The 24,121-nt window shown below is 37.8% G+C and overlaps 3 protein-coding genes across 8 annotated transcripts in view; all 3 read right to left on the reverse strand.

Annotated features, from left to right (window-relative positions):
• The window catches only part of LOC132139660 (protein SCAI-like), a 30,675-nt gene extending 22,649 nt beyond the window's left edge, over positions 1–8,026 (reverse strand). For 3 of the 5 annotated variants that reach the window (XM_059548178.1, XM_059548181.1, XM_059548177.1), the window contains exons 1-2: positions 7,743–8,026; positions 7,217–7,286 (exon numbers count right to left, since the gene is read on the reverse strand). The gene's annotated coding sequence lies outside the window, so the exon portion shown is untranslated. The remainder of the gene's footprint in view (positions 1–7,216; positions 7,287–7,742) is intronic. The other 2 variants (XM_059548180.1, XM_059548179.1) reach the window with 1 other exon arrangement.
• Positions 8,027–8,277: 251 nt separating this feature from the next.
• Positions 8,278–11,584, reverse strand: LOC132139662 (serine/threonine-protein phosphatase 6 catalytic subunit). Of its 2 annotated transcripts, none has more exons than XM_059548183.1 (7): positions 11,426–11,584; positions 10,704–10,799; positions 10,531–10,596; positions 10,258–10,399; positions 10,048–10,127; positions 9,519–9,728; positions 8,278–9,122 (listed from the first exon to the last, which is right to left on the reverse strand). In XM_059548183.1, exons 1-7 carry the CDS (start codon positions 11,498–11,500, stop codon positions 8,874–8,876), a joined length of 918 nt encoding a protein of 305 aa, XP_059404166.1. In that variant the 5' UTR covers positions 11,501–11,584; the 3' UTR covers positions 8,278–8,873. The 2 variants fall into 2 exon arrangements, with proteins under 2 accessions (XP_059404166.1, XP_059404167.1); XM_059548184.1 differs by lacking the exon at positions 11,426–11,584 and adding an exon at positions 11,187–11,339.
• Positions 11,585–13,373: 1,789 nt separating this feature from the next.
• LOC132135242 (unconventional myosin-Ih-like) overlaps positions 13,374–24,121 on the reverse strand; it is a 33,105-nt gene continuing 22,357 nt past the window's right edge. Inside the window, exons 17-36 of the mRNA XM_059547183.1 lie at positions 23,932–24,012; positions 23,755–23,846; positions 23,262–23,356; positions 23,133–23,179; positions 22,945–23,025; positions 22,583–22,688; positions 22,373–22,490; positions 22,114–22,227; positions 21,942–22,018; positions 21,768–21,836; positions 21,600–21,684; positions 20,793–20,955; positions 20,589–20,672; positions 20,389–20,482; positions 20,210–20,265; positions 18,542–18,677; positions 18,198–18,268; positions 16,556–16,653; positions 16,315–16,414; positions 13,374–13,631 (exon numbers count right to left, since the gene is read on the reverse strand). Coding sequence (XP_059403166.1) covers positions 13,374–13,631; positions 16,315–16,414; positions 16,556–16,653; positions 18,198–18,268; positions 18,542–18,677; positions 20,210–20,265; positions 20,389–20,482; positions 20,589–20,672; positions 20,793–20,955; positions 21,600–21,684; positions 21,768–21,836; positions 21,942–22,018; positions 22,114–22,227; positions 22,373–22,490; positions 22,583–22,688; positions 22,945–23,025; positions 23,133–23,179; positions 23,262–23,356; positions 23,755–23,846; positions 23,932–24,012 — 2,025 coding nt within the window. The remainder of the gene's footprint in view (positions 13,632–16,314; positions 16,415–16,555; positions 16,654–18,197; positions 18,269–18,541; positions 18,678–20,209; positions 20,266–20,388; positions 20,483–20,588; positions 20,673–20,792; positions 20,956–21,599; positions 21,685–21,767; positions 21,837–21,941; positions 22,019–22,113; positions 22,228–22,372; positions 22,491–22,582; positions 22,689–22,944; positions 23,026–23,132; positions 23,180–23,261; positions 23,357–23,754; positions 23,847–23,931; positions 24,013–24,121) is intronic.

Here is a 24,121-nt window from a genome sequence, read left to right on the forward strand (position 1 = left end):
GCCCCTAAGGCTGACTGTGCTGTGCTTACTGCTCAGATCAGATGTTAAATCGGACCAACTGAGGACAGAGTAGGGGAGAGACCAAAGTGAGAGGAGGAACCATGATAAATAGCTATAATGCATAGGCAAAGCATGAATTTAACTGAGCTTTGTGAAAAAAACTAGAAGGTCAGCTGAGATTCATTTATGAAGTGTTAAGAAACTTGAATAGCCTTGACTCAAATGTAGTCAACAATTTTACAAATGATTTTGAAAGAAGCATCATGTCTAGATATATGTAAAACTCGAACTCCGCATCTAGGAGAATAAATGCTTAATTTGTATGTTGAAGGCCTATTCTCACCAATAAGAGCAAGATTTGTGTGATGTATTGTGCTGACATTGGAAGCCACTGCAGGGAGAAACATCATTTATTGCCTAAAACATTGTACAGTGTCAGCTTGTGTGTGTGTTTGTGCGTGCATGCATGCATGTGGTTAGACCCAGTGGGTAGTAAGGCAAACATTCAGCTGTCAGTCCAAGGTGGTCTGAATAGAAAAGACCTGAGCATGTCCATCACCCCTGCTCAGCCTCCAGATGGCTCACCATGGTCCACATATGGACTGTTTCAGTCCACCTTTCATTTCAACTGCTGTCAACAAATTCAGAGAATATTTTGGGGATTTTTCACCAAAGATGATGTCCCAATTAAAACAATAATTTAATTATCACAGTAGTTAGCAAACTCATTATTTAAGCTTGGACAAAATACAATGCTAGTACATACTCGATCATAAAAAAACAAAAACATTGCAATGCAAATTCGTAAAGCACCAAGGTTAAGATGCTGAATTTAGTTTGATGTACAAATGAGGGGAAAAGGCTGACTCTACCACAGAGGTCAAGGTTTAGCTTGTTACCAAAGCCCTGTTAGCTCCTGCTGGTAACGAGACCATCTGGTTCTTAAAAGCACAATGGGCATTTAAAATGTGTATTCTGACAACATAATATTTCTTTTGTAGGCATATATGCCATACATTACTTTATTAGCTCAGATAAAGCTCTGTAGATCTAATCTAAAAAATGTAAAATCACATACTTTCAGGGCTCCTGAGTAGGGCTGGGTGATATACAAAAAAAAAATGATGATCTCGATATTGTCAAATTTTTTACGATATTCGATATATATCTCGATATGTTTGCATTTGCATTTAAATAATAAAAAATAAAACATGATTTTCTTTTGCCCATTAAAAAAAAAAAAAAAAAACATTTAGATTAAACAGCTTATTTAAGCAGTTAAAAAATCGAGACCAAAAGATCACTTACTGCTTTTTATTAAATGAATACATGTAGGCCTATATGTAACTGAAGCAGTGCAAATTAAGGAACAGTTACAGAAAGTGCATTCTGTCAACTTTTTAGTGCATGCAATTCACAATTTAAACTATGCAACTGGAATAAGTATTTTATTTTAATTATTTTAACAAGTTTTTAAGCTAAGAACACAAGTCTGTCAACTGTCTGTGGTTTTAAGAGAAGCTCTGTGGAATGAAACTATGTTCCTACTGACACTAAAAACCCTCTTAGATGGGGAGCTAGTTGCTGAAGCACATAGCTATTTCTTATATATAAATATATATAAATGAATACCAAAGACTTTTGCATTCTCTCGGTCTATATTATGGAAACTGCTAAACATATCTGTGAAATTCCCCAATAGTAATTCCAAATGGCCATAGCCTATGTTTCTCTATTCAAACATCAGCGGTCGAGTAAGTGCATTTATTTTGCGATCACAAATGCATACAATACAGTTGAGATCTCACGACAGAACACAGACCGGCTGAACGACGCTTTCATTAGATCGCTCAATTCCAGCTTGTTAGTGTTTTCAGATTATCGTCGGCGGCTCTTCCGCAATGAGGAGTGAGCACGTGCGCATGGTTGCCAGATTGCTTAAAATAAGCAAACACTGGGCAGAAAATGTATCCTTGTAACAGTGGAGCTCTGATTCGGAGATTTAAACTATTGTTATCTGGCAACCGCTATCATTACAGCTCTCGTAGTAGAGGGGCGTAGAGCAGTCAGCAGTTACAGGTTCCTTTTTTGGACATTCGGCGCGTTCTTTTGGGAAAGTATGCTTGAATTTGAAATATTCGATATTCCCGATATATTCAAATTGTACATCGTCGTCAAAATTATTCCGATATTATCGCTAATATTCGATATATCGCCCAGCCCTACTCCTGAGCTTTCCGTAGTTTTCTACTGTAAAGGTATTATAACAAACAATATAACTGTCAACTGTCGACAAGCATTTCTCATTAGCTGACACATAAAATAAAATAACTATTAAAAATACATTTTGTGTCACATACGTGCATTATAGATTACAGAAATGTGAGATGCTTAATAACAGGACACATTGTGCACACACGTTACATGAATGTGTAGCCTACATCTCTGTATCATTCACCTTACATCATGCCTAACTTTTAAACATGCTTGTATTAAGGAAGCACGTTCAGCGTTTCACACTGGTTGTTTGCACAGCCTCTGCAGTGATTCTCAATTGAATTCATCCTCTTTTTTCAGCATGAGACAGATACTACAGTTTTCATGTGTCAGAAATCTAAGCTAATTTAATATTAATATTAAAATGTATAAACTTATGCAAGTTCTTAACTAGTTCAAAAATGTAAATGTTTTTGATAGTAAAATATTAAATGTATAAATACAATGGTACTCATTTTATAACTTGATGATTTCAAGTGTAGTTTGGCAAAATGTAACTTTTTTAACAGAAAGGTTGATCTTCATGCATTTTTATAAATCAACACAAACTAATTAACTTGATCAAAGCCTTGATTTGAGTAGATTAAGGACTGTAAATGAGTGTGTAATGTGTTCCTTTAAGAAAATGTCATTTTAATTTTCATGCATTACTGTTCAAATGTTTGGGGTCAATAAGATTCTTTGGAAAGAAATTAATCCTTTTATTAAACAAGAGTGCATTAAACTGACATTTACACTTTAAATAAATGCCATTCTTTTGAACTGCCTATTAATCAAAGAATACTGAAAATAATTATCGGAGTTTCCACAAGAATAATAAGCAGTAATAAGAAATGTTTCTTGAGCAGCAAATCAGCATATTTGAATGATTTCTGAAGGATCTATTACATTTTCAAATATATTGAAGAATTTTCAAGATATTTTATATTTAGGTTGTAACAAGTGTTAATTGAAATGATCAATATGTGCATATATAGACACAGAGCTATGGAACAGAATCAGCCATAAGACTCAGGATGTGAGATTTTATGGTGAAACAAACAACTTTTCCTCTAAACCTTTATGAATGCAATCTAGGAATGAATGGAAGATGGGCTTTGGATAATTGATGGTAAGAGTGGAAATGAGGCATGTATAAGAAAGATCTCCTTGTCTCATGAAGGAAACGCATGCATGCTCTTGCTCTAAAGCCAGCAGTGGTAAAAGGCCTCATGCACAGATGTGTTCGCTTGACCCACATTTCCTTTTCTTCCATAAAAATGCATGAGCTATGCATCTGCAGCAAAAGAACTGCAGGATGAGGCAGTATGTGTATGTTTGTCCTGTATGGAACCTACACATGCAACTGAAAATATATGCCAAATCAGTATCCTACTATATATCACTTTTGGCAGTCACTGCATCACCAAACACATTCTATTAATAGTACTGAAAATTAATTCAACTGGCATCTAGGCATACACCAAATATTATGCTGAAAGGCCTACATGACTGCTCATGTTAATGGAATACCGTTACTGTGAAACATCAGGACTCAACAGAGAGTGAGAGTTTGAGTGAGTCAAAACATGGTGGACTTGGTAGCAAAAGAGCCCAAGTCTCTATAACAGTATTCAGATCCACACAGGAATGAGGTAAGAACTAAACTCAGAGAAAAATAGGACAGGTGTCCTATATTTACATTTAGTCATCTAGCAGACGCTTTTATCCAAAGCGACTTACAAATGAGGACAATGAAAGCAATCAAAATCAACAAAAGAACAATGATATACAAGTGCTATAACAAGTCTCAGTTAGCTTAACGCAGTACACAGCAAGGGCTTTTATATAATATAATCCATAAAAAGAAAACAGAATAGAAAAAGAATAGAGCAAGCTAGTGTTAGATCTTTTTTTTTTTTTTTTGCTTTTGTTAATTTTGTTAATATTAATTTTGTTATTAATAATAATAATACATGAAAAGAAAACAGACAGAATACAAAAAGATTAGAAAGCTAGTTAGATACTTTTTTTAAGAATAGAATTAGAATAGTGAGTGCTAAAGTTAGAGGGTCAAATAAAGATGGAAGAGGTGTGTTTTTTACAGATTCTTGAAGATTGCTAAGGACTCAGCTGCTCGGATTGAGTATACCTGTATATATACACTATATAACACAGGACACAAACAGAAAGCCTTTGATATGCTTAGAAACCAGCTTGCAATCACAGTCTCTTCTGTGTGTATGTGGGGCGGCTGACGCAGAAGAGTGTAGGCAGTTTGAGTGATGTGGAGAGACACAGAAGAGACTGTTGACAAAGGAATTGTTAAATAAAGTCATTATTTTAGTTTTCTTTGCTTACAAACAGTATTCTTGTCACTTAATAACGTTACGGTTGAACCACTGATGGCAGATGGACTATTCTGACGACTGTTCTGGACCTTGAACGTGTATTTTATTATGCGGTCTATGGGACAGTCTCAAGCCTCCCGGTTTTCATCCGAAATATCTTAAATTATGTTCTGAAGATGAACAAAGTTTTTACACGTTTGGAACGACATGGGGTTAAGTGATTAATGATAACATTTTCATTTTGGGGTGGAGTATCTCTTTAAAGTCATTCCAATCACAACAAACTCATGCAGAAGTGTGCGGCTTGTTGCAGATGCATGAAAAATGAAAACAATGTGTGGTTCAGAATCGGCTGAAAATATCAAACCTGTTTGATCTGCTCCGACTGGATTGAATAAAAGTCTGAAGCTAAAAATCATAACCATCATACAATACATGATTTTCTATGAAATCTGTCGACTCAAATCTGCAGACTGGCTCTTTACTTTCGGCAACTATTGCGTGGACTTCTCCAGACTGTAAATCAGGGTAAAAGTTGTGCGGTGTATTCCAGCCATTAGAGTGACATTACATATACTGCTTTGAACATCTAAGATGCAATCGCATTGTGATGATGACGCAGTGTTTTCCAACATCGTTTGTTATTGTTGTCATTTGTTAAACTGGACCTCATGGACTGGCATGATGGATGGGATGATGACTAAAGACCAATCGGGGACTGTTTTACGGCGGGAGCACGCTTGGACTGGATTGATCGCTTATATTGACAGCTCTTGCATTCACAACAGAATAAAAGCGCGAAACTGGAAGATCAGCACTCATCCACCAGGATCTTATGACTACTTACTTTTTTTTTCTCTTTTACTTGTTTACACATACAAGTTGTTTGTATGTATTTGTATGTTTATCATGTATTTGAGCAATTATTGTAATGTGAGCAGGATTTTTCTTTCCTCATTTGATAGGGCGGGCCAGCCGTCAATCTGAGTAGGGGCCAGTGCCACCCTGGCCCTTATGTAGCTTTGCCACTGCTGTGAGGTAGGGGTAAATTAAGCATGATCTGCTGTAACATCACAGTTGTGTTGCTCTGTGATTTATGGAGCTACCTGAAGTTTTACATATGAGTTCATACAAACTTCCATCATCCACTTGAACGTGCTTCAAAATGGCGATGGGATTCCAAAAAGGAAAGTGCTTAGGAGAACAAAGTGAAACGCACCGTTAGTGTGCACAGTGTGGGAAACAGAAAAACCACAGAATGTTTTGAGCATGGGAGGAAAAAATCCCCATCTCTTCCAGTAAGACCATGTGTGTAGTTGACACAAAAAGCTGGATATTCTTAAACCATTTCCACTGACGGATAAAACACAGAAACTAACTGCCATTTCTTTGCCTGAAACACAAATTTTCAAGCCCATATGAACCACAAGTTGTGACCGAATTCAGTATTGTGATGAATTTCTGAGTGAAACAGAATATTGAATGAGAAAAATAGAGGGAGGTGCTTGGTTTCATCACACCTCCTTGGCCACAGCAGACTGATGATTGGAGGGGAGTGGTTAAGGATTTTGTGCCCAATGCGTAAGTTAATAGGGTCAATTTTGATTTCATGTGGACTTCAAGAAATATCGTACTCAGTGTTGCAGCCCTACACTAATTGCCAGCACGACCCGAGCTACTTGATTCACAACCATGTTGATATGGACTGTTAGAATAGGGTGAAGACAACTAAAAACGGTTTACAATGGAGCTCAAATAAAATGATTTTAAGATAAAAACTACACCCATTATTGTCGCTAACTAAACAAGTTAATACCCATATAATAGTACCTACAGTAACAGAAGAATAATTCTCTTCCATGAGCTCATTCTTCCATAACAAGCCAGTCTGTATGACGTCATTTCAGCCAAGCAACCTGGTGGCTCTTTTCACAGATGATGTGTGTGAGAGCTGATGCTGAGAAAACATGAATTTCTGCAACAAATCTCTCTTTTTGTTCTCGGTCCCAGTCATCCGATGTTTTTAAATCTCGCTTAATTATCATAGGTCCTCATCTGAAGTTCAATGCATATTCATAACACAGCCATAATAAGCTTTTTATACAATAATATACAATTCGCGCTTGCCCTTACATTCAGATTACGCACGCACGGCCGATGCAGCCCGATCGTGAACAATAAAAGCAGCAGACAGCGAGCGCCCTGCAAAACCCAATCCTGTGCTGTTGCAGGACAGAATGAACACGGACTGCACATATAGTAATTCTTGCGACAGCCAATGATTCTTCAACCGTCTTCATTCAATAATAATACAGAGATGCTTATTGGCTCGGGTTCCATTCACAATATCACTCCAGACTCGAATATCAGGGTGGACTAAAAGCAACAATAGACAAAGGGTGAAAATCCAAAACTAAACGTAAAGCGTATCACTGCGTAATAGCGCTCGTTCCGTTCATTGATCAGCAACGCGGACTGATTTAACTGATCGCTGTTGTTTAACATCAATTACCAGTGTGGAGAACAACTGTGACACTTCTCGCCATCCAGCACATCGCAATGCACTTACTCCGGTGCATCAAGCCTGCGTCTCAACTATAATGACTTACCTCAAGCGCGACGGCTGTCTGTCTCTTTCTCAGATCAGGATGCGGTAACACACGACAACTCTGTGTGACTCTGTCAAAGATGAAACTGTAGGTTGGATCGTGTCACGGCAATAGAGGCAACAGAGCTGCGTTAACAGGGTTTTAGTAACGTTACGTTCGGAAAGCAGGAGCGTTCATGTCCTCAAAATGACCATCAGAGTTGACAAAACTGTGGCTTTAGCAGACGCTGTGACTGAATGCATTTGATGTGCTCTGTCGGGCTTATTTTACACACATACATACATATATATATATACACATTATGTATATATATATATATATATGATATACCTACACCTTTCTATAAGAAATATTTCGCTTTGATCGAAAGCTACAGAATAAATATATTTTAATGATGGTGTGTCTGACTGATGTTTGACTATCTTAGTCCACTAAGACTTGTTAACTTCACTCGTGTTCGTCTTTTTATTAATGCATACTACATCGCCGAGTGATATGTCAAAAAGTCAGTGATTTGAGACCCAACCTGAGCACTGGTGTAGTTTGGTGCGGGTATCTTCTGTTTCAGCTCCTCAAGAACAGCGTTTCCAGGTACGTTAGTGCTCGCCTGTGATTCTTGCCCCGAAACAAATCTAGACATCCAGTGCGGTGGCGCACCGTCATTTGCATCCAGCTCATTCAAATCACCCTCCCAGGGAAGAGCAGGGAGTATCTGCCATTCGGCATCTACTGCGGTCGACGGTCCAGTTTGGCCAGCTGAATTTTCATTGACTGTTGTGGCAACCCGCTCAAACTAACTTGCTTATCAGACGCCCGCCGGTCTGTTAGTGACGTTCGATACATTCCATTGGTTGGCAGCGATGTCAGTCAGGATACAACTTACAAATAGAGGCGGGACTTGGGTAGTGCTGCCGTCTATGGCACTGACCGTTCGATTTAAAAGGGACGTGCGCCGCTCTGCGGTGTCTTACTGTAGCGCCTTTAAAAGTGTCTTGTGTGGAGAGACAAAATAAAGAGTGATATTTTCGTGATTCCATTGATACGGAGACAACGCCAGAAAAGTTATTTAATAAAGTCGTTTATTTTCAATATTTAATTGGTAAATGGGCTGCTGTCTTCTACAATAATAAAATACAACAAATCTGAGAAAAAGAAGATTAAATCAATACAATTATATTAATGTACAAAATAACCACAGCCTTCTTTGTCCTTTTGTCTGGTCATTGCTTCAACCCTTTTCTACACTTAAAGGCTAGGGAAAAGAACAGTGTTTTTGTTTCTGATCTGTTTTCTAAAAAACACAAACACCTCATTGTTCTGATCAGGTGAGTTCTTACACCATAGACTTTTGTCCTAAGATAGTCAATGGCTGTCCTAAGAGGAGTGGCTTGAGAACAGCATGAGGATGTCCACTTAATTACGTTCACATGCTCACATTAACAAGATTGTACTGACCAAATAATGACCAACTTGAACAATCAGTCCATAATCCTGACCATAGTTTACTATTGTTATTCTGGAGAGCACTTCGATCTTTACAAAAATATTTGTGAAAAAAAAAAAAAAAAAAAAGGCAACAGAGAAATTAAAGACCATAAAAGAGCTCTTGACAGAACAATGAAAAGAAGAGGGCTGGACACAGGCGACAATGAAGACTTCAGAGGAAGTAGGGTGTTGTCGTTCTAGGTGGTATGACCCTTTCCGAGTCTGGAACGGCCCTGAATAACTTGGGCTCCCGTGTGTTCACATCTTTGAAGACCATGATGGAGGCAATGTTACCGCAGCGGTAGCAGTAGTTTGGGGCCGACCAGACAGTCACCAGCTTCTCGTCAAACATGAATTTATAGCCCTCGTGAACCAACTGATGCGCACGGCAAATCAACTTCAAGTTGTTGATGTGAACAAACTTTAATGAAAAAGAGAAAAAATATATAATGTTTTGCAAGACAGGAAACATTTACTGAATGTCTTACTTTTAATAGTATGACACACTTTTATCAAACAGCCAATGCATGAATTGCATATTTCATTGTCAAACTAATATTCAGCTCACAGAATGTTTGATTGAAATTCAACTCATCCAAGATAATACAGAGGCCACAAAACTAAATACGGTTACTTTAGTCATAGTTTTTACCCAATTTGAAATTACTTATAAATGTAGTTCTCAACTACACCTCTGTTTCAACGCAGACAGTAAGTGACAATACGCAGATTTCCACTTGTAATTACAGAAATGTCTCAAGCATTGAGACACTTCCCATCGGTCTACACAGACTGTACATGGAGAGAATGCTCTTACCTCATTGGTAACCTTAGCACCAAACAGCCAGCCAGCACCCCTTGGGCTGATAGCCCAGGTGTCCACATCCTCTGGATCGGACCAGACAAGATCACAAAAAGCTCCCTTGTGAGGGATTTCTTGGTTGCGTTCAATGGTGCGTATCTGGTCCAGAGTTTTGATGTCAGGTGAAAGGCCACCATGTACACAAAGAATCTGCTCATCTATCAACTATGGGAGAAATCAAAACATCGCAATAAGTACAGCAGAAGAGAGAAAAAATAACCATAAACAGTCTTTCGGACGGTTATAAAGCGCAAAATGGCATTTTCAATCAAAGTGTACAGTGTAAGCATTAAATATACAATTAACACATCTAGCAATGCAATGCATTTAGATTATGTACTAAGTACACTATTATAGTATAGACATAATTGATATTGGTATTATTTGTATGCATAAAGTCTAACAATAATAAAACATTATTACCGTTTTTTATTATTAAAATAATAAAAATGCATATAAATTGTATTCAAAAGACAATACTTACAGCGGCAACAGTCAGCATGTCAAATACTTTAGTACAGTATCGCCAGGCATTTGCATTTCCATATTTCGTTTGGCACTCATCTATAAATAGAAGGAAAAAACGGAAATGAAAATGAAAATCAAAAATGCACAACAAAATACAGTAAGAATATTATTATACTTGATGAGTATATTATTATGGTATGCATCCATTAGATTTCTGCAGTCTCACCATAAAAGCCATAGACTTGTGTGATCTGCCTGCTCTCGTGATTGCCACGCAGCAGTGTGATGCGGTCAGGCCACTTCGCTTTAAGTGCTAGCAAATATGTGAATGTTTCTAAGCTGTAGTATCCTCGGTCGACAAAGTCACCCTAGAAGAAAAGAAAACATACCAATGTCTCTTCAGTATACGCTTGGGGGAAAACATTGTTTCCCATGAGTAACCAAATATGAACTACACAACAATATTTAATATATAGAATCATCTTTATAGATACAATACCATGAAAATGTAATTTGTGTCCGGTACTTGTCCCCCAGTTCTGAAGAGTTCACATAGGTCATAAAACTAGAGATAAAGAGAAGGTTGAGGTCAATATGCATTTTATTATCCAAACAAGGACATTGTCACCTCATCTGTGCATAACAGAAACACATTGATAGGGCCGCTCGCACCTGTCCATGAATATCCCCACACACAGTGACTGGAGTGGATACTGGCTGTACATTTGACTCTTCAAGCAGCAGGTCACAAACATAGTCACACAATCTCTGTCAAAGCAATAGAAGAGAAGACAACAGGTTTGATCAAGTTTGCAAAGGAAATGGCATCACTGCTCATGACAGAAGCAGCAGATCACTGCATCTAAAGTCATATGAATTAATTTAAAATCACATTTTTAATATCACCCATTAGTGGCTTGGATGTTAGTTAATGAACTGCATTATGGTCTAATTCAGAAGCTGTTTACCTACACGGGATCTATTTAAAGACAAGAATGGAGGAAGCCACAGTCAAGGCTAAAAACTGCAAATTAGCAAATATCATAAATGAGACTAACTAAACGGGTGATGAAGTTAAGTAGATGGGCGTTTCAAATCAACAACATAAGTTAGCCACCTCGAATATCTACTAGAATTAAACAGTCGGTTACACACCTTTATTAGGACTGACTGCTTTCTTTAGTCGTATATCCTGCTATTTCTGATAGCACGTCTAAAAAAATCCCGGAACACACTGAATGGATTCATACACACGTAGCGCTAACGACTGCATCACACTGACACACTGCTATTCTACCAGCCATTACCGCGAACCACATGACTTCAGAAATAAATCAACAGCGAATATGTTTAATATTCTGAGAGAAAAATATATAATTGCTGATAACAGTCACCTTTAAGTCGTTCTCTGGGAGGTATTTGCACTGTTTCGCAATTTCCACATACTTATCTAGGTCCAACGGCGCCATTTTAAGAACAACAGTCGATGGAAGAAGCAAAGAGGAAGTCTTTCTACGTCATGCCGGGAGGTAATGATTGACACGGAGATCATCCAATCAGTACATTGATACGAACCCGAGCGCCAGTTTCATTTCACTGCAGAACACAAGATCTAGGGGCGTGGTTGGATCCAGCTCCAACTCCTCCCACTTCATATATACAACCACACCCACTATATCTTGTGTTTTGCACACTGTTCTCTGGAAATATGATCAGTGGTCCTGCAGTGTGGGGCTACTGACTTGCAGTCGGTGGTTATCACGCTCTCGAAATAAACTTGAAAAAACCATTGCGCATTAAATAGAGGCTGACGTTTGTCCAAAAAAGTTTAATAGTAAAATGATTAAATAGGTACATCACCAAAATACAACTCCCTTATTACAGTTTTTCTCAAATGCTAAAACACATTTCACAAACGTTTCCTCCATGTTCCCCAATGTCTAAACACAACACCCTTCTCTAAAGCTACATAAACACATCCACACCTTCTCATTTCAAAACTCAAACTTTCTCACCAAAAGAGCAGCTCGAAGCTTTCAAAAATGTAAACACTATTCACATCATTACACACTACAGCAAAACAATTGAGAACACAATGCTCAATTTGTGAGAAGGTTCTTTGTTTCATAACTGCCAGTGCACATTTTTAGAAACTTTACAGTAATGGATGTTCTTAAATCTCTGCAGAGGATTAGGCATTTAGATTTGGGAGTTTCATATGAAGAGTATGCATCTATAGTAAATTCTGCATGTTGCACACAACAGTACTCTTGAAAACATGATCAGGGTGTGAAGTTTTTTTATTTACTTTATTCACACCACAATCACGGTGCGGCATCATGTCGCTGAGCTGCATCGGGCCACATCACCTCATCCACATCGCAGGCTATATTGTCTCTCGCCAGGCATCGTGGGAAAAACGCCCTGGAATGGCGAATCCATCCTTGGAAGGCCTCCACTGGGATGTCAACACAGGCCAGCTCCATTGCCCTTAGGAGGTTCTCTCTAGTGTATGGTTGTCTGTCATAAACCTTCCATCTCCACGATGAGAAGAACTCCTCTATAGGGTTCAGGAAAGGGGAGTAGGGTGGCAGACAGACATTTAAAAAGTGGTTACTGTTGGTGGTGAACCACTCTCTGATTTGGTTTGTTTTGTGGAAGCGTACATTGTCCCAAATGATCACATAAATGTGATGTGCGGGCCCAGGATGGTGGTGTTGGCGGTCCAGAAGGATGTCTTTTAGCTCCTCTAGGAAGATGAGGAGACGTTGGGTGTTGTAAGACCCAAGGACAGCATGCCGGTGGACAAGCCCCTCCAAACCCATGGCCGCACAAAGAGTAATATTACCCCCCCGTTGGCCAGGAACCTCAGTGATGGCTCTTTGAATGCCAGCTTCATCCAGGAAGAGGTACTCATGAGGTCTGGCCATCGCATCCAACTGTAATATCCTCTGTGAAAATGTGAAAGTGTACAGGTGTTCAGAACAACAGTCAATCAGGTAGCACAGTATTGTCCAGAACCAGAAGTAATGTAGTCCACTGAGCAACACAGTATGTCCACTAACTGTACTGTGAACATGGATGTATACTTACTTGCACATACTCTGTCGCGCAGAGTTCAACTCTAAAGAAAGAAACATGTGTTGTCAATTGACATGTTTTACAATACAGTAACAACTGATTTGAAACCAATAGACTACTTTCACAGGCTTGTAAAATTGTATTGTGAAAAAGAAACCAATAGAGTACAATACCTATTGTGTTGTCTGAATGCCCTGATAATGGTGGCCACGGTGAACCTACTCAGGTTTGGACGGACTTGTAGTCCTCCTTCAGCCATTGTCATGCCACGGACAAGGACATGGTCAACGACTGTTGCTCGCATCTCGTCCATAATGATGGTGCGAGGTTGTCTTGCTCTCCCTCCTGGACCTTCTCCTCTCCCTTGTTGGCCTGCTCCTCTTCCTCCTCTGATTTGAACTCCTCTTCCTCGTTGGCCTGCTCCTCTTCTTCCATGGCCAGCTCTTCTCCCTCCCCTGACTCTGCCTTCATCCATTGTGTTTGTTTGGAATCTTCAGCATTCTGTGCACTCTGAACTTGCTTTTATACATGTGGTCACAGCATTAGCAACAAGTGTCTTCAATTTTGAGTCGTTGTGTGTAATGAATCAGGCCAGGTGTGTTCATTGTGTTCAAATATTGCTGACTGTGGCAAGCATTTTGCATCACATGAGCTTTCATTTGAGAATATGAGCAGAGTTCTTTTGCAACTTGTGTTTTAGCAAAAAAAAAATGTGTTAAGATTTATGAGAACGGAGGATTGTGTTTTGTGAATTGTGTCTTCATGTGAAATGTGTTTATGATATTGGAAAATGATGGCTAGATTTAGTAAATGTGTTTAGACAACTGGTCATTTGGTTTAGAGGATTGGCTTTTGTGTTTTAGCATTTGAGGAAAAACTGTAAAAGCATCGTCCATTTATTCACCACGAGGTGGCAACAAAGTTAACGTTTAATTAAATACAAACTAAGTTCAAGAAAAAATTTAAATATGTATGAATCATCATATATTCGTTTATTTTATTTTTAAGCTTTTATTATAGTTATCAGAAAATCATGTTTAATGTCCACAAAATACAACTCAATCATGAATCACTTTATTTCCTTTTACCACTGCAGTCATGATGCTGAATTGAATTTGCAGGAGAGAGAAAAAAACAGATACATACAAAAAAAGGTAGACTATCATTACATTAAGTTAAACGTTATACAGATGATGATATTTGCTGTATTTTAACACCACAATAGCTACACACGTCTGAGTGGACTAGATATATATTATAAAGGTCAACAATGGAACATAGAAGGAATTATGATTATTATTAGAGCTATATACAGATTTATACAGTGTCTTATATCAAATGGCTTTTTATATTTGAATAATATACACATGTTGTTTATGTCTTCATGCATACACTGTTTTGCTCGTGTTCTGGGCATATATAGCCATCTTCAGTATGTTTGTCTGTGCTAAGCAAAAGATGCAGTATGTTGTCAGGATTTGGCAGTATGTGAAACAAAATTCATCAACAAAATTTAAATTTGTTTGTCTGAGTAACTGATGCACACGCAAGTCTTTGCTGAACAGTTATACAAGTACATTTGTATTTAAAAAATGTGTTTTGAAGTAACCTATTTTATATATTCTGTCCATCAGAAATTTGCACAATTAGCAAGATTCAAGACAATAATTTTCATGACATGTTGGATATTAATAACAAAACTTGGCTTATAAGATACACATCAAAGACAATGTTCAGAGTATACTACGAAAATACAGAATTGAAATGTAATATTATACATTGTTATACAATATTATACTACTAATATTATATAATATTATACTACTTTAATACATCCGCTGGACTTGTTTTCCTTTCCTCTTGGTAATTAAATTGCAGTGATATTTCATGATTTGTCCCTTGAATTCACACTTCATATCCTATAGCAGTATTTCCCAACCCTGGTTCTGGAGTTCCCCAAAAATACACATTTTGCCACCATAACTGAACCTTGAGGTCAGGTCTTAGAGTCTCTGCCAATGAGCTGATGAGTTGAATTAGGAGAGTTTGATTAGGGAGGCCATTGGAAAACACCGTTCTATAGGTTCTTTTAGGAAAAGTTAAGGTGTTTAATAAAACTTGAATGAAATGCATTAATTGGGCCATTGAAGAGAAGATTTGTGAGGTAAAACTTCATCATCGAGATTTTTTCCTTGCAGATTCCTGCAAAATACAAATATAAATGGCTTCAAAATTAGTAATGTAAATAGTTTAATTATACACTATATATTCATTTATACACATTAGCAAGGGTTATATTGTGATTTGTTATGTTGGGGGCTTCGTGGTTAAAGACTTTAAAGGGGTGCATATGTGTATGCAAAGCCTACAAAATCCTATATAACAAGGGACAAACTGTAAAATATAATAAGTTAAGAGAGCCTTCTGCTATGAACACTAAAATGCTGGTCAAAATAATTCGAAATGCTGACAGTGTGCAAAGACATATCTGATGACAGTAAATCAGTGCTTTACGTTTTTCAGGTATGTCTTACGATTAATATTCAGGTACAGAAATACTACAGAATTTGAATTAAGCAATCAAATGTAAACTTAAACACTAAATAGTCTTCATTGTATAAATAAATACAGATTAAACCTTAAAGTTACAAAAGTCAGTCAAGAGCAGTGAGTGATTTTCTGTCTTTTGTTGTTTGGTTAACATTAATGAAACAGACAGCTGCTCGGATCTAATATACATTACACATGTGTTTTCTTTCTCAGTTGTTTACGTTCACTGAAGATTTAACTGACTGTGTTTACGGGAACACTCATCAAGACACGCATTTTGACAATTTTGTATGTATCAGAACATTTACACAATAAGCCGAAAAAAAACCGGTGCTGTCTGAGAATATACCGTCCGAATATACCAGTATACCGTCTCTCAGAAAGTGTGCGAGTATTGAACGGAGTACTCTTTTGCTGCTTAGTGCGCTTGAATGGTTTAAAAAAATGTGAGTGTTTAAACTTAAAAACACTAAAGACTTAAAAACATGTGCAGATAGATTTTATCAGCACAATATTTACCATATTTGCTCAGCCCCGGCCCAATTTAACCCCTGCAAATTACTAATGGTCATACATAGAGGTTACACTTTAAATATAGTTTATGTTTCCAGTGTATTCATTTAGTTGTATGCATTGCATTATGTGGACCCACCACCATCAAGTGTCCATTCTTGGCTCTGTAGACCATGGATTCACTGCTGCTCTTAAAATCAACAAAGCCCTCTTTGCCAGGCTGGATATCAAACCTCACACTACAAAATGACAACAATTCAGTGTATGTTTAATGCATTCTTGTTTAAAAAAAAATAATAAAAAAAAATATGTAATATATATATATATATCTGTGAGCAGGACTGAGTATCAAATGCAATTCAGATTGAAGTATGTCTCACCTTCCTTGAACAACTTTGATGAGGCTATGATTTTTTGTCACCACACAGATTTTTGTCAATGCCTCAAATACATAGCTGCACTGCAAGACTAGGTCCCCCTTAAACAGAATATTTAACAATCACATACGTATATATATCAGTGACAGGTTGTTCAAACAGAGTTCAACAGAAAACTTCATACATGTTGAATACAAGTATTTTTTTCTGTTCTGATGTACAGTATTTAAATGTCTCGGTTACATGATGTAACCCTTGTTCCCAGAAGGAGGTAATGGAGACGTTATATTGATACTGATGTAAGGGATCTCACTTGGGAGCCCCAATCACCTCTGAGCATTACGAGAAATGGCCAATGACTATTGGCGAGTGGAATTTGCATGCCAAGCCACTCCCCCTACATAGGTGTATATAAGATGGTGGTGTGCATCCACTCATTCAGGTTTGTCCTGAGGAGCCGAGAAACACACCGACATTCAGTACAATTCAAGGTTGTGGCATGAGGGACATAACGTCTCTGTTCACCTCTGCAGGGAACATAACCGAGACATTCCCTTTCAGTCAGTCACTTTTGACGTTATGTCGACACTGACGTTAGGGGTCCCTATGGAAACAGCCACAACCAGAACTGTGTTAAGCAAATTGATGGTACAGGTGCTGACAGCCAACCGTGCCAGAACAGATGCACCTCAATCCGCAACTAGCCAAATGCCCCATAAGCCAGGTATAAAAAAACAACTATAAAGGGCTTACTGAGGAAGCCAAAAAAAGCCACTTTATTACTTCTGCTATCGTTGGGGTGCGGAGACACATTCATGCAGGAATTTGAAAAACACAAGACTGATTGCAGCACAGTCTAGGTTCACTGACCTGACCCCAGTTTAGGGGGACATAACAGGGACTAAACAGTAGAACTGTCCAGGGAAAGACACAGGTTTAACATGGGAAACCATACCATAGAAAGAACATACAGGTTTACCCAAGCTGAATCTCATGCATGGACACCTAGTTCAGTACAAGGGTGACTAATGGCATACACCACAAGTACTGGACCCAGAAACTGAATGCCACAGCACCTTCATCCTTCACGTGATCTTAGCGTAGCCATCGACATGAACTCTCAGTGCAGTCAATACTTATCCATGGCCCAGACATGCGAGTCAGTGATAAGTCAGAGGTAAGGAAACTACTGCACCCAGAAACACACAGTTTCGGAAAGACATCTGGAAAGACACTCACAACCATGCAAGGGGTTACAGGAAACTGCTCTTTTAGCTGAGGCACCCAAGGGAGGAACATCGCTGAATGTGCCATTCAGGAACACAGCAAAGATGCTTCCTGATCTGTTGATAGCAAAGTGAACTCTCTTGCTCATGAAGCGATCGGCTCCAAAGCAAAAACCTGAATGAGTAAATGTATTCTTATATACCCATATGTATGATGAGTGGCTTGGCATGCAAATTTCACTCGGTAATAAAGAACTTTCTTTAAATAAAGGAAAGGAAAAAAAGTGAGACCCCTAATGTCAATATCAACGTAACATTGAACGCGACTGACTGAAAAGGAACAAAAGTTCTTCCAGTTTACCATGTGACAGTAAATTCATACAGAAACTCCCTGTGAAAGATATTTGTTCATCGCATACTTTTTGCTTCGTGTCATCACAGGTGACATGGAGAATCAGGAAGTTGTCACTTAAATTGCTGACAGACACCCCTGTAAAAAAATCAAATATTGCTCATGTAAACAAGGGTTGGTATTATATGGAACTGGATTCAACTTGACTAACTTAGTAATGGTGTGTTACCCAACATGTGGAATGTTTACACCTTTACCAGCTGTTTTTAATGAAACAGGACAATGTACTTATGTTTATATTGAAGTGCATATACAATATAAAATATCTATTTAAATAAAATAACTGTGGAAACCTAAATTGATGGCAAATTTCACACAATCATAGACTTTTAATTATCTGGCATTGGGCACCTTTTAGTGAGCTGTAATTGACCCTCTGTTTGATTTTGGCCTCTTCCACCAGATAAGCAGCAGCCTGAGTGAAGATCAGCTGTCTGAAACGTGGCCGAAAGCCATTCCTGTCATACTTAATCACTGGAACGCTGTACTGTATAAAGGGAGATATCACATCAGTTCCCCATGCATGCCAAATGATATAAACATCTGGGCCCGGTTCCCCAAAACGTTCTTATCGCTAAGTAGTTCTTAACCTATTCCTTAACCTCTCTCTTAACCTTATGGCACGATTCCCGACACGTTCGTACGCTAAGTATATCTTCTGTAAGTCGCACTTTCGTAAGGTTGGTCTGGACCATTCGTAAGCTCTCTTAGCGTTGTTTGAGCTCAAGACGCTACTGTACAGTGGAGCCAAGCGGAGCGAAGTACAAGTCAAACTATGGTATGTTCACTGTTGTGGCTCAACAATGATTTTATGTTATTTTTTAAGACTCATAATAAATTATGTTCGCAATGGATACAGGCCTATTTATGAAGTTGACTTTATGTGGTATCAGAACTAATATGGTGGTAATTAGCCTAGGCTTTTTCGTAATGTAATTAAAGCGAATTGGCAATTAATTTTTTGATAATTAAAATCTGGCAAACAATTTGGCTCTAAATGGCTAAGATCTATAAATGGGTAATCATGGTTGTGTCCATTAAGCGACCAACTATGGCAGCGATCCAACGTATCCTTGTATTGAATCAAAGACAGAGCCGGACGCGGAGCCGTTTAGTCCATGTCAATATTTTTATGTGTCAAAACTTAAGCCCTTTTGACATTTTGCCTATTATCTACCATTAATATAAAAGTGTATTATATAATTTTTATAAGTCGTTAAACCCATGTCAAGAAGCGGCACAAGTGGCACAACGGGATAAGGAGTGTGGATGATTAGCGAGGGATACCCGGTTCATCTAACCATCAAAACATATCGTGTGAACATATTACTGACCATTTGATAATTTAATTTATAGTCTAAATTCTACTGATAACTTAAACTATGTTAAAATAAATGTTACTGTAATAATTTGAGGAATGTTTCATTTGCATAGAACGTGTTATCTTTCTTAACGATGTAATGCACATTCGCGTGAAGTGGAAAATCGATTCCTGAGCAATCGATGCCTACTAATTCAGCACCCTCGCTCGGGACAGCGCTCTTGTAACGTTGGACGTAAAAGGCAGTGTGCTAAGAAGCTTTCTAAGGGACACTTCGGGGAACACACTTAGGAACATAAACAACTTTGGTAAGATATATCTTTCGAGGTCTTCTTAGCGCGCTAAGAGTGAGCGTTATCGGGGAACCGGGCCCTGTCTGTTTGAAAAATAAAGTTCAGATGGACCTACTCTAATCTTAGTTAAAAAGCCCCGAAATTCTCCCAAGCATTCTTTACAACCATTCAGGATCCAAAATTAACAATTTCCATAAGTGAGTAAAATGGCAAGTAAATAAAATGATACTTGCAAGTTTGCCAGTAACATTTGAGCAACATAAACTCAGTGCCAATTTTACCTTCATATGTGTTATCCAATTATGTTGCATACGGTTAATGCCAGTTAATATTTTATATATTTTTATATTTATATTTTTATATTTTAATGTTTAAAGGTGTTAAACTGCTCTTAGTTGCATGTACCTTAATGCCCTCAGGACAAATCTGCTGCAAGACTTTGATGTTTATGTCTTGTTCACCTGAAAGGACAAAGAATAAACAATGTGCTATAATACATAGGTATAACCTGATCTTTGCATTTACACATTAAAAGGTTTACAGCAACAGCAGCATATCAAAAACATAAATTCATAAACTCTTACTTATCCTAGTGTCAGCAAAGGGCTGGTATACGCTTTGAGGGTAGTTCTCTTTTCTGCCTCTGAATATGTCACTGGCCAGTGCTTTAATTTGCAGCTGAAAATAAATTTGAACTGTGAACTGTAAACTGTAAACGGATTCCAGCCAGTAAATAAAGTGTAAAAAAATACATTTAGATAAATGAGAAGTAAAATAATTTTACCTGCAACTTCTGCTGTGCACTGATCCCTCGAACATACTTCCGTACAAGGAGACGTGTGTGCAACTGACGCAAGAACACGGAGGCCTATAAATTAATTTATTACAAAATAAAGTATCGTTACAGTGAAACATAATTTTAATTTTAGCTATAAAACAATACTTTGCATGGTTTCAATAATAAAGGATCCAATAATGTATGGACTACCTCTTGCATTATGGGTGGAGGAGTTAGCCAGGTGGTTTTGTCCAGTACTGATTTTGGCAGATTCTCTTTGAGTCGAGTGAGGTAGCTCTGTCTGACAAAGGCCAGATACTCAGAGTTGTCCATGCTGACAGGCTGATTTCTGTTCATGAAGCCCTTAATAAACCTGCAGGATTGGGTCAAATATCATACAATTTGTAGCAATTATCTGCTCCAAATAATACAGAAAAATCTGTTATATTGTGAAAAATTTATACAACTGAAAGTAACAGTTTTTAATTAAATATATTATATATTTTTTTTATTCATGTGATGTCAATTGAATTTTCAGCATCATTACTACAGTCTTCAGTGTCACATGATCCTTCAGAATTTTTTATAATATGTCAATTTGCTGCTCAAGAAACATTTCTTATTGTCAATGATGAAAACCGCTTAATGGAATAGTCCCCCCCCCCCCCCCAAAAAAAAAAGTTATTATTTACTCACCCTCAAGTTTTTCCAAACCTTTATGAATTTCTTTCTTCTACTGAACACATAAGAATATATTTTGAAGAAATGTGACCATATTATTGTGGGTGAGTTAATTATGACAAAATGTTCATTTTTGGGTGAACTATTTCTTTTATATTTTTATGGATACTGTAATACTTTTTTTTTCTTTGAAAGCATTTCTTTGAAAGGGAAATTTTTTCACTTTTGATCAAATTAATGCATATTTAAATTAAATAAATTAATGCATGTTTACTGAATTTTCATTCAGCACAAAAAAATAAAATAATAAATCATCTGACATGCTAATTGTCTCACTTCTTGATGACTTTGACAGCCCAGGCTCTCCTTTCCCTCTCTTTTCTGGCCTGAAGGCCCCTCCAACATGTCTCAATCTTGGTAGCTGTTAAAAATGAATTAAGAGTGATGTTATATGTATGGGTTTCCTAAGTATCTCTAGTATTTTTAACCAAAAAAGATTAATACCTGCTTCCCTCTGCCTCTGGTATAGGCCTTTCACCCTATAGCCTTTGTATTTGGCCTGGATTTTTGTGGCTGTAACAAAAGAGATTTGAGACACCAACCAATCAGCTGCAAGAATCATCACGACACCTTCAGGGAATGCCAGCCCTCTTTTGTCCAATGTTACTGGTCCCTTACCCAATTTATGCTTGCAGATCTCAAATGCATCTTCAGTGGCAAAAAGAGTCCTGGGATGGCGAATGAAGATTTTTGTCCTTAATAAATAAGAGGAAAAAAAAATTCAGGAAAACCGTTATTTTCTGGTCCTATTAGAACAACACATCATAGCAGGAGCCTGTAAAGTTTGTACCTTCCCATCTTGTACGCGTCTGGTTTGTAGCCAAGGTGTTTGATGAGTCGCTGCACTCCCTCTGCTGGTGTCCCCTTCCAGTGTGGCCACGTGTCAGGACATAGAGCCTTATATCTGCAAAGGATCAAGGATTGTCACATGTTTGCAGGTGAGAAGAAACACCTGATAGAGAAGATAAGTACAAAGAATGTCTGGCAAATGAATAAAACTGATTAAGACAATTGAAGTCACAATGAAAACACACGTAATGCAAATGCACCTTTTCAGGAAGACCTCGCATCTTCTCCTATAAGCAAACCCAGCCCGCCTGACTCTCAGGTGCTCCATTAACCCCAGGTACTTGACTTGATGTCTCACCATGACATCATCAAAGCGGTCTGAGGTTAAGTGAGTGAGAGAGAGGTCACTGGTCTTGTAAAACATTCAGCAGACAAAACCACTAACCAGAGGTGTGAAGTGAAATGCTCACCTGGCTGCTTGCAGTGGTTGGGTTTCAGGCACCGCACATACCATGGCTCCTTGGTCATGAGGATTTCAGTGAGGCCTGCAAGGCTGCTCTTAAACTGGGTGGCTACCTGTTACAAAAAAAAGAAAAAAGGTTAATAATTCCTGTATATTAAAGTGCTGCAATAACTTAAATACAGGAGTTGCTCTATAAATTATCAGCTATAAATGTTACTATGCTAAAACTATAATAAAACAATCTGTATATTTGTTATCTTATAGACCGAAAATGTACATTGAGTGTATATTATATAGATAGCGAGAAAGAGAAATCAGGATGTTATGATTATTTGTTTTAATTGTCTATTTAAATGTCTTTCACTGTACCGTCTCAGGTCTTTTCTTGCCATCAGGTTCAATAGCATGGAAGCAGTGCTGCATAATACTGTTCTTAGACTGTCGCATGACCTTAAACAATAACAAACAACTTTTGCATTTATGTCTGTTTAATAGTCATTATTTCTTTCAGAGATGACAGGCTGAGGGAGAATGCATGCTGTCGTGGAACCTCTTACCTCTTTAATGTTTCTGTACAGAAGATCATTATTTTTGTCGAGAAATCCTGACATAAGGAAATCGTACAGGTCAAGATAAGGAAATGTTTTTAAAAAATTATTCGTATTTGTTTGCTTTAAATAACTTACCAACAACTGAGTAAGTAACCTCTCCGGCATAGTGTAGAAGACGAAAATCACCTCGTTCAAGGGTTTTGCGTGTTTTCTGATCAGCCAACTTGTGCCTGAAATTTAGAGAAAGTAAATTTGATAAATAAATAAATATAATGCCTCGCAGCAGTACAAGTTCTTCTTTACCACAGCACTTCAATTGTAGTTTGCATCTTAAATTACAAATAAGATTGTAATAACAGTATAATTGGAAACGATCTGCATACGGTATCTACAAAATTATCTATTATTATTTTTAGGGATTTGTTTTAATGCAGGTGTGTCCATTGCTGGTTCCTGCAGAGTTTGGCTCCAACACACCGGCTTGGAAGTTTCTAGTGATCCTTGAGACCTTGATTAGCTGGTTTAATTAGAACTGAAGCTAAACTCTTTCCTTTATTTAAAATCATCTTGTGCTATGATAGCACTGAAATACTTGAATTAAGTCAGTTCAGATTGAAAAGCTACCCACGTGACGAAATGAGGGTGACCACACATCTTCTCCTCTAGTTTCTCCAGGAATGTAAAATCAGTGGCTTCGCCAGGACGCAAACATTCTTCATCCTTTAATTGCGGGATATACATGACTTAAAGACTGTGACCTAATCATGTCTTAATATGTATGTCAGCTTGAATCAATTCCACTCACCAGTATTGATATGATGCCTCTATGTTTCTCCTCCACCAGGTCACAGATGATCTTGTTGTTAAAGTATGGCACTGGCTCCCACTGAAAAATGTCAATATGTAAAAAATGTTTATCATTGAAGATATGCTTAAACACAAGGTGAGGCAGATCTGTGTCCCAAAGCATTTTTATAACATTAGTATCTGAAGGT

The sequence above is a fragment of the Carassius carassius genome, chromosome 4 (assembly GCF_963082965.1).
Source record: "Carassius carassius chromosome 4, fCarCar2.1, whole genome shotgun sequence".
Lineage (NCBI taxonomy): Eukaryota > Metazoa > Chordata > Actinopteri > Cypriniformes > Cyprinidae > Carassius > Carassius carassius.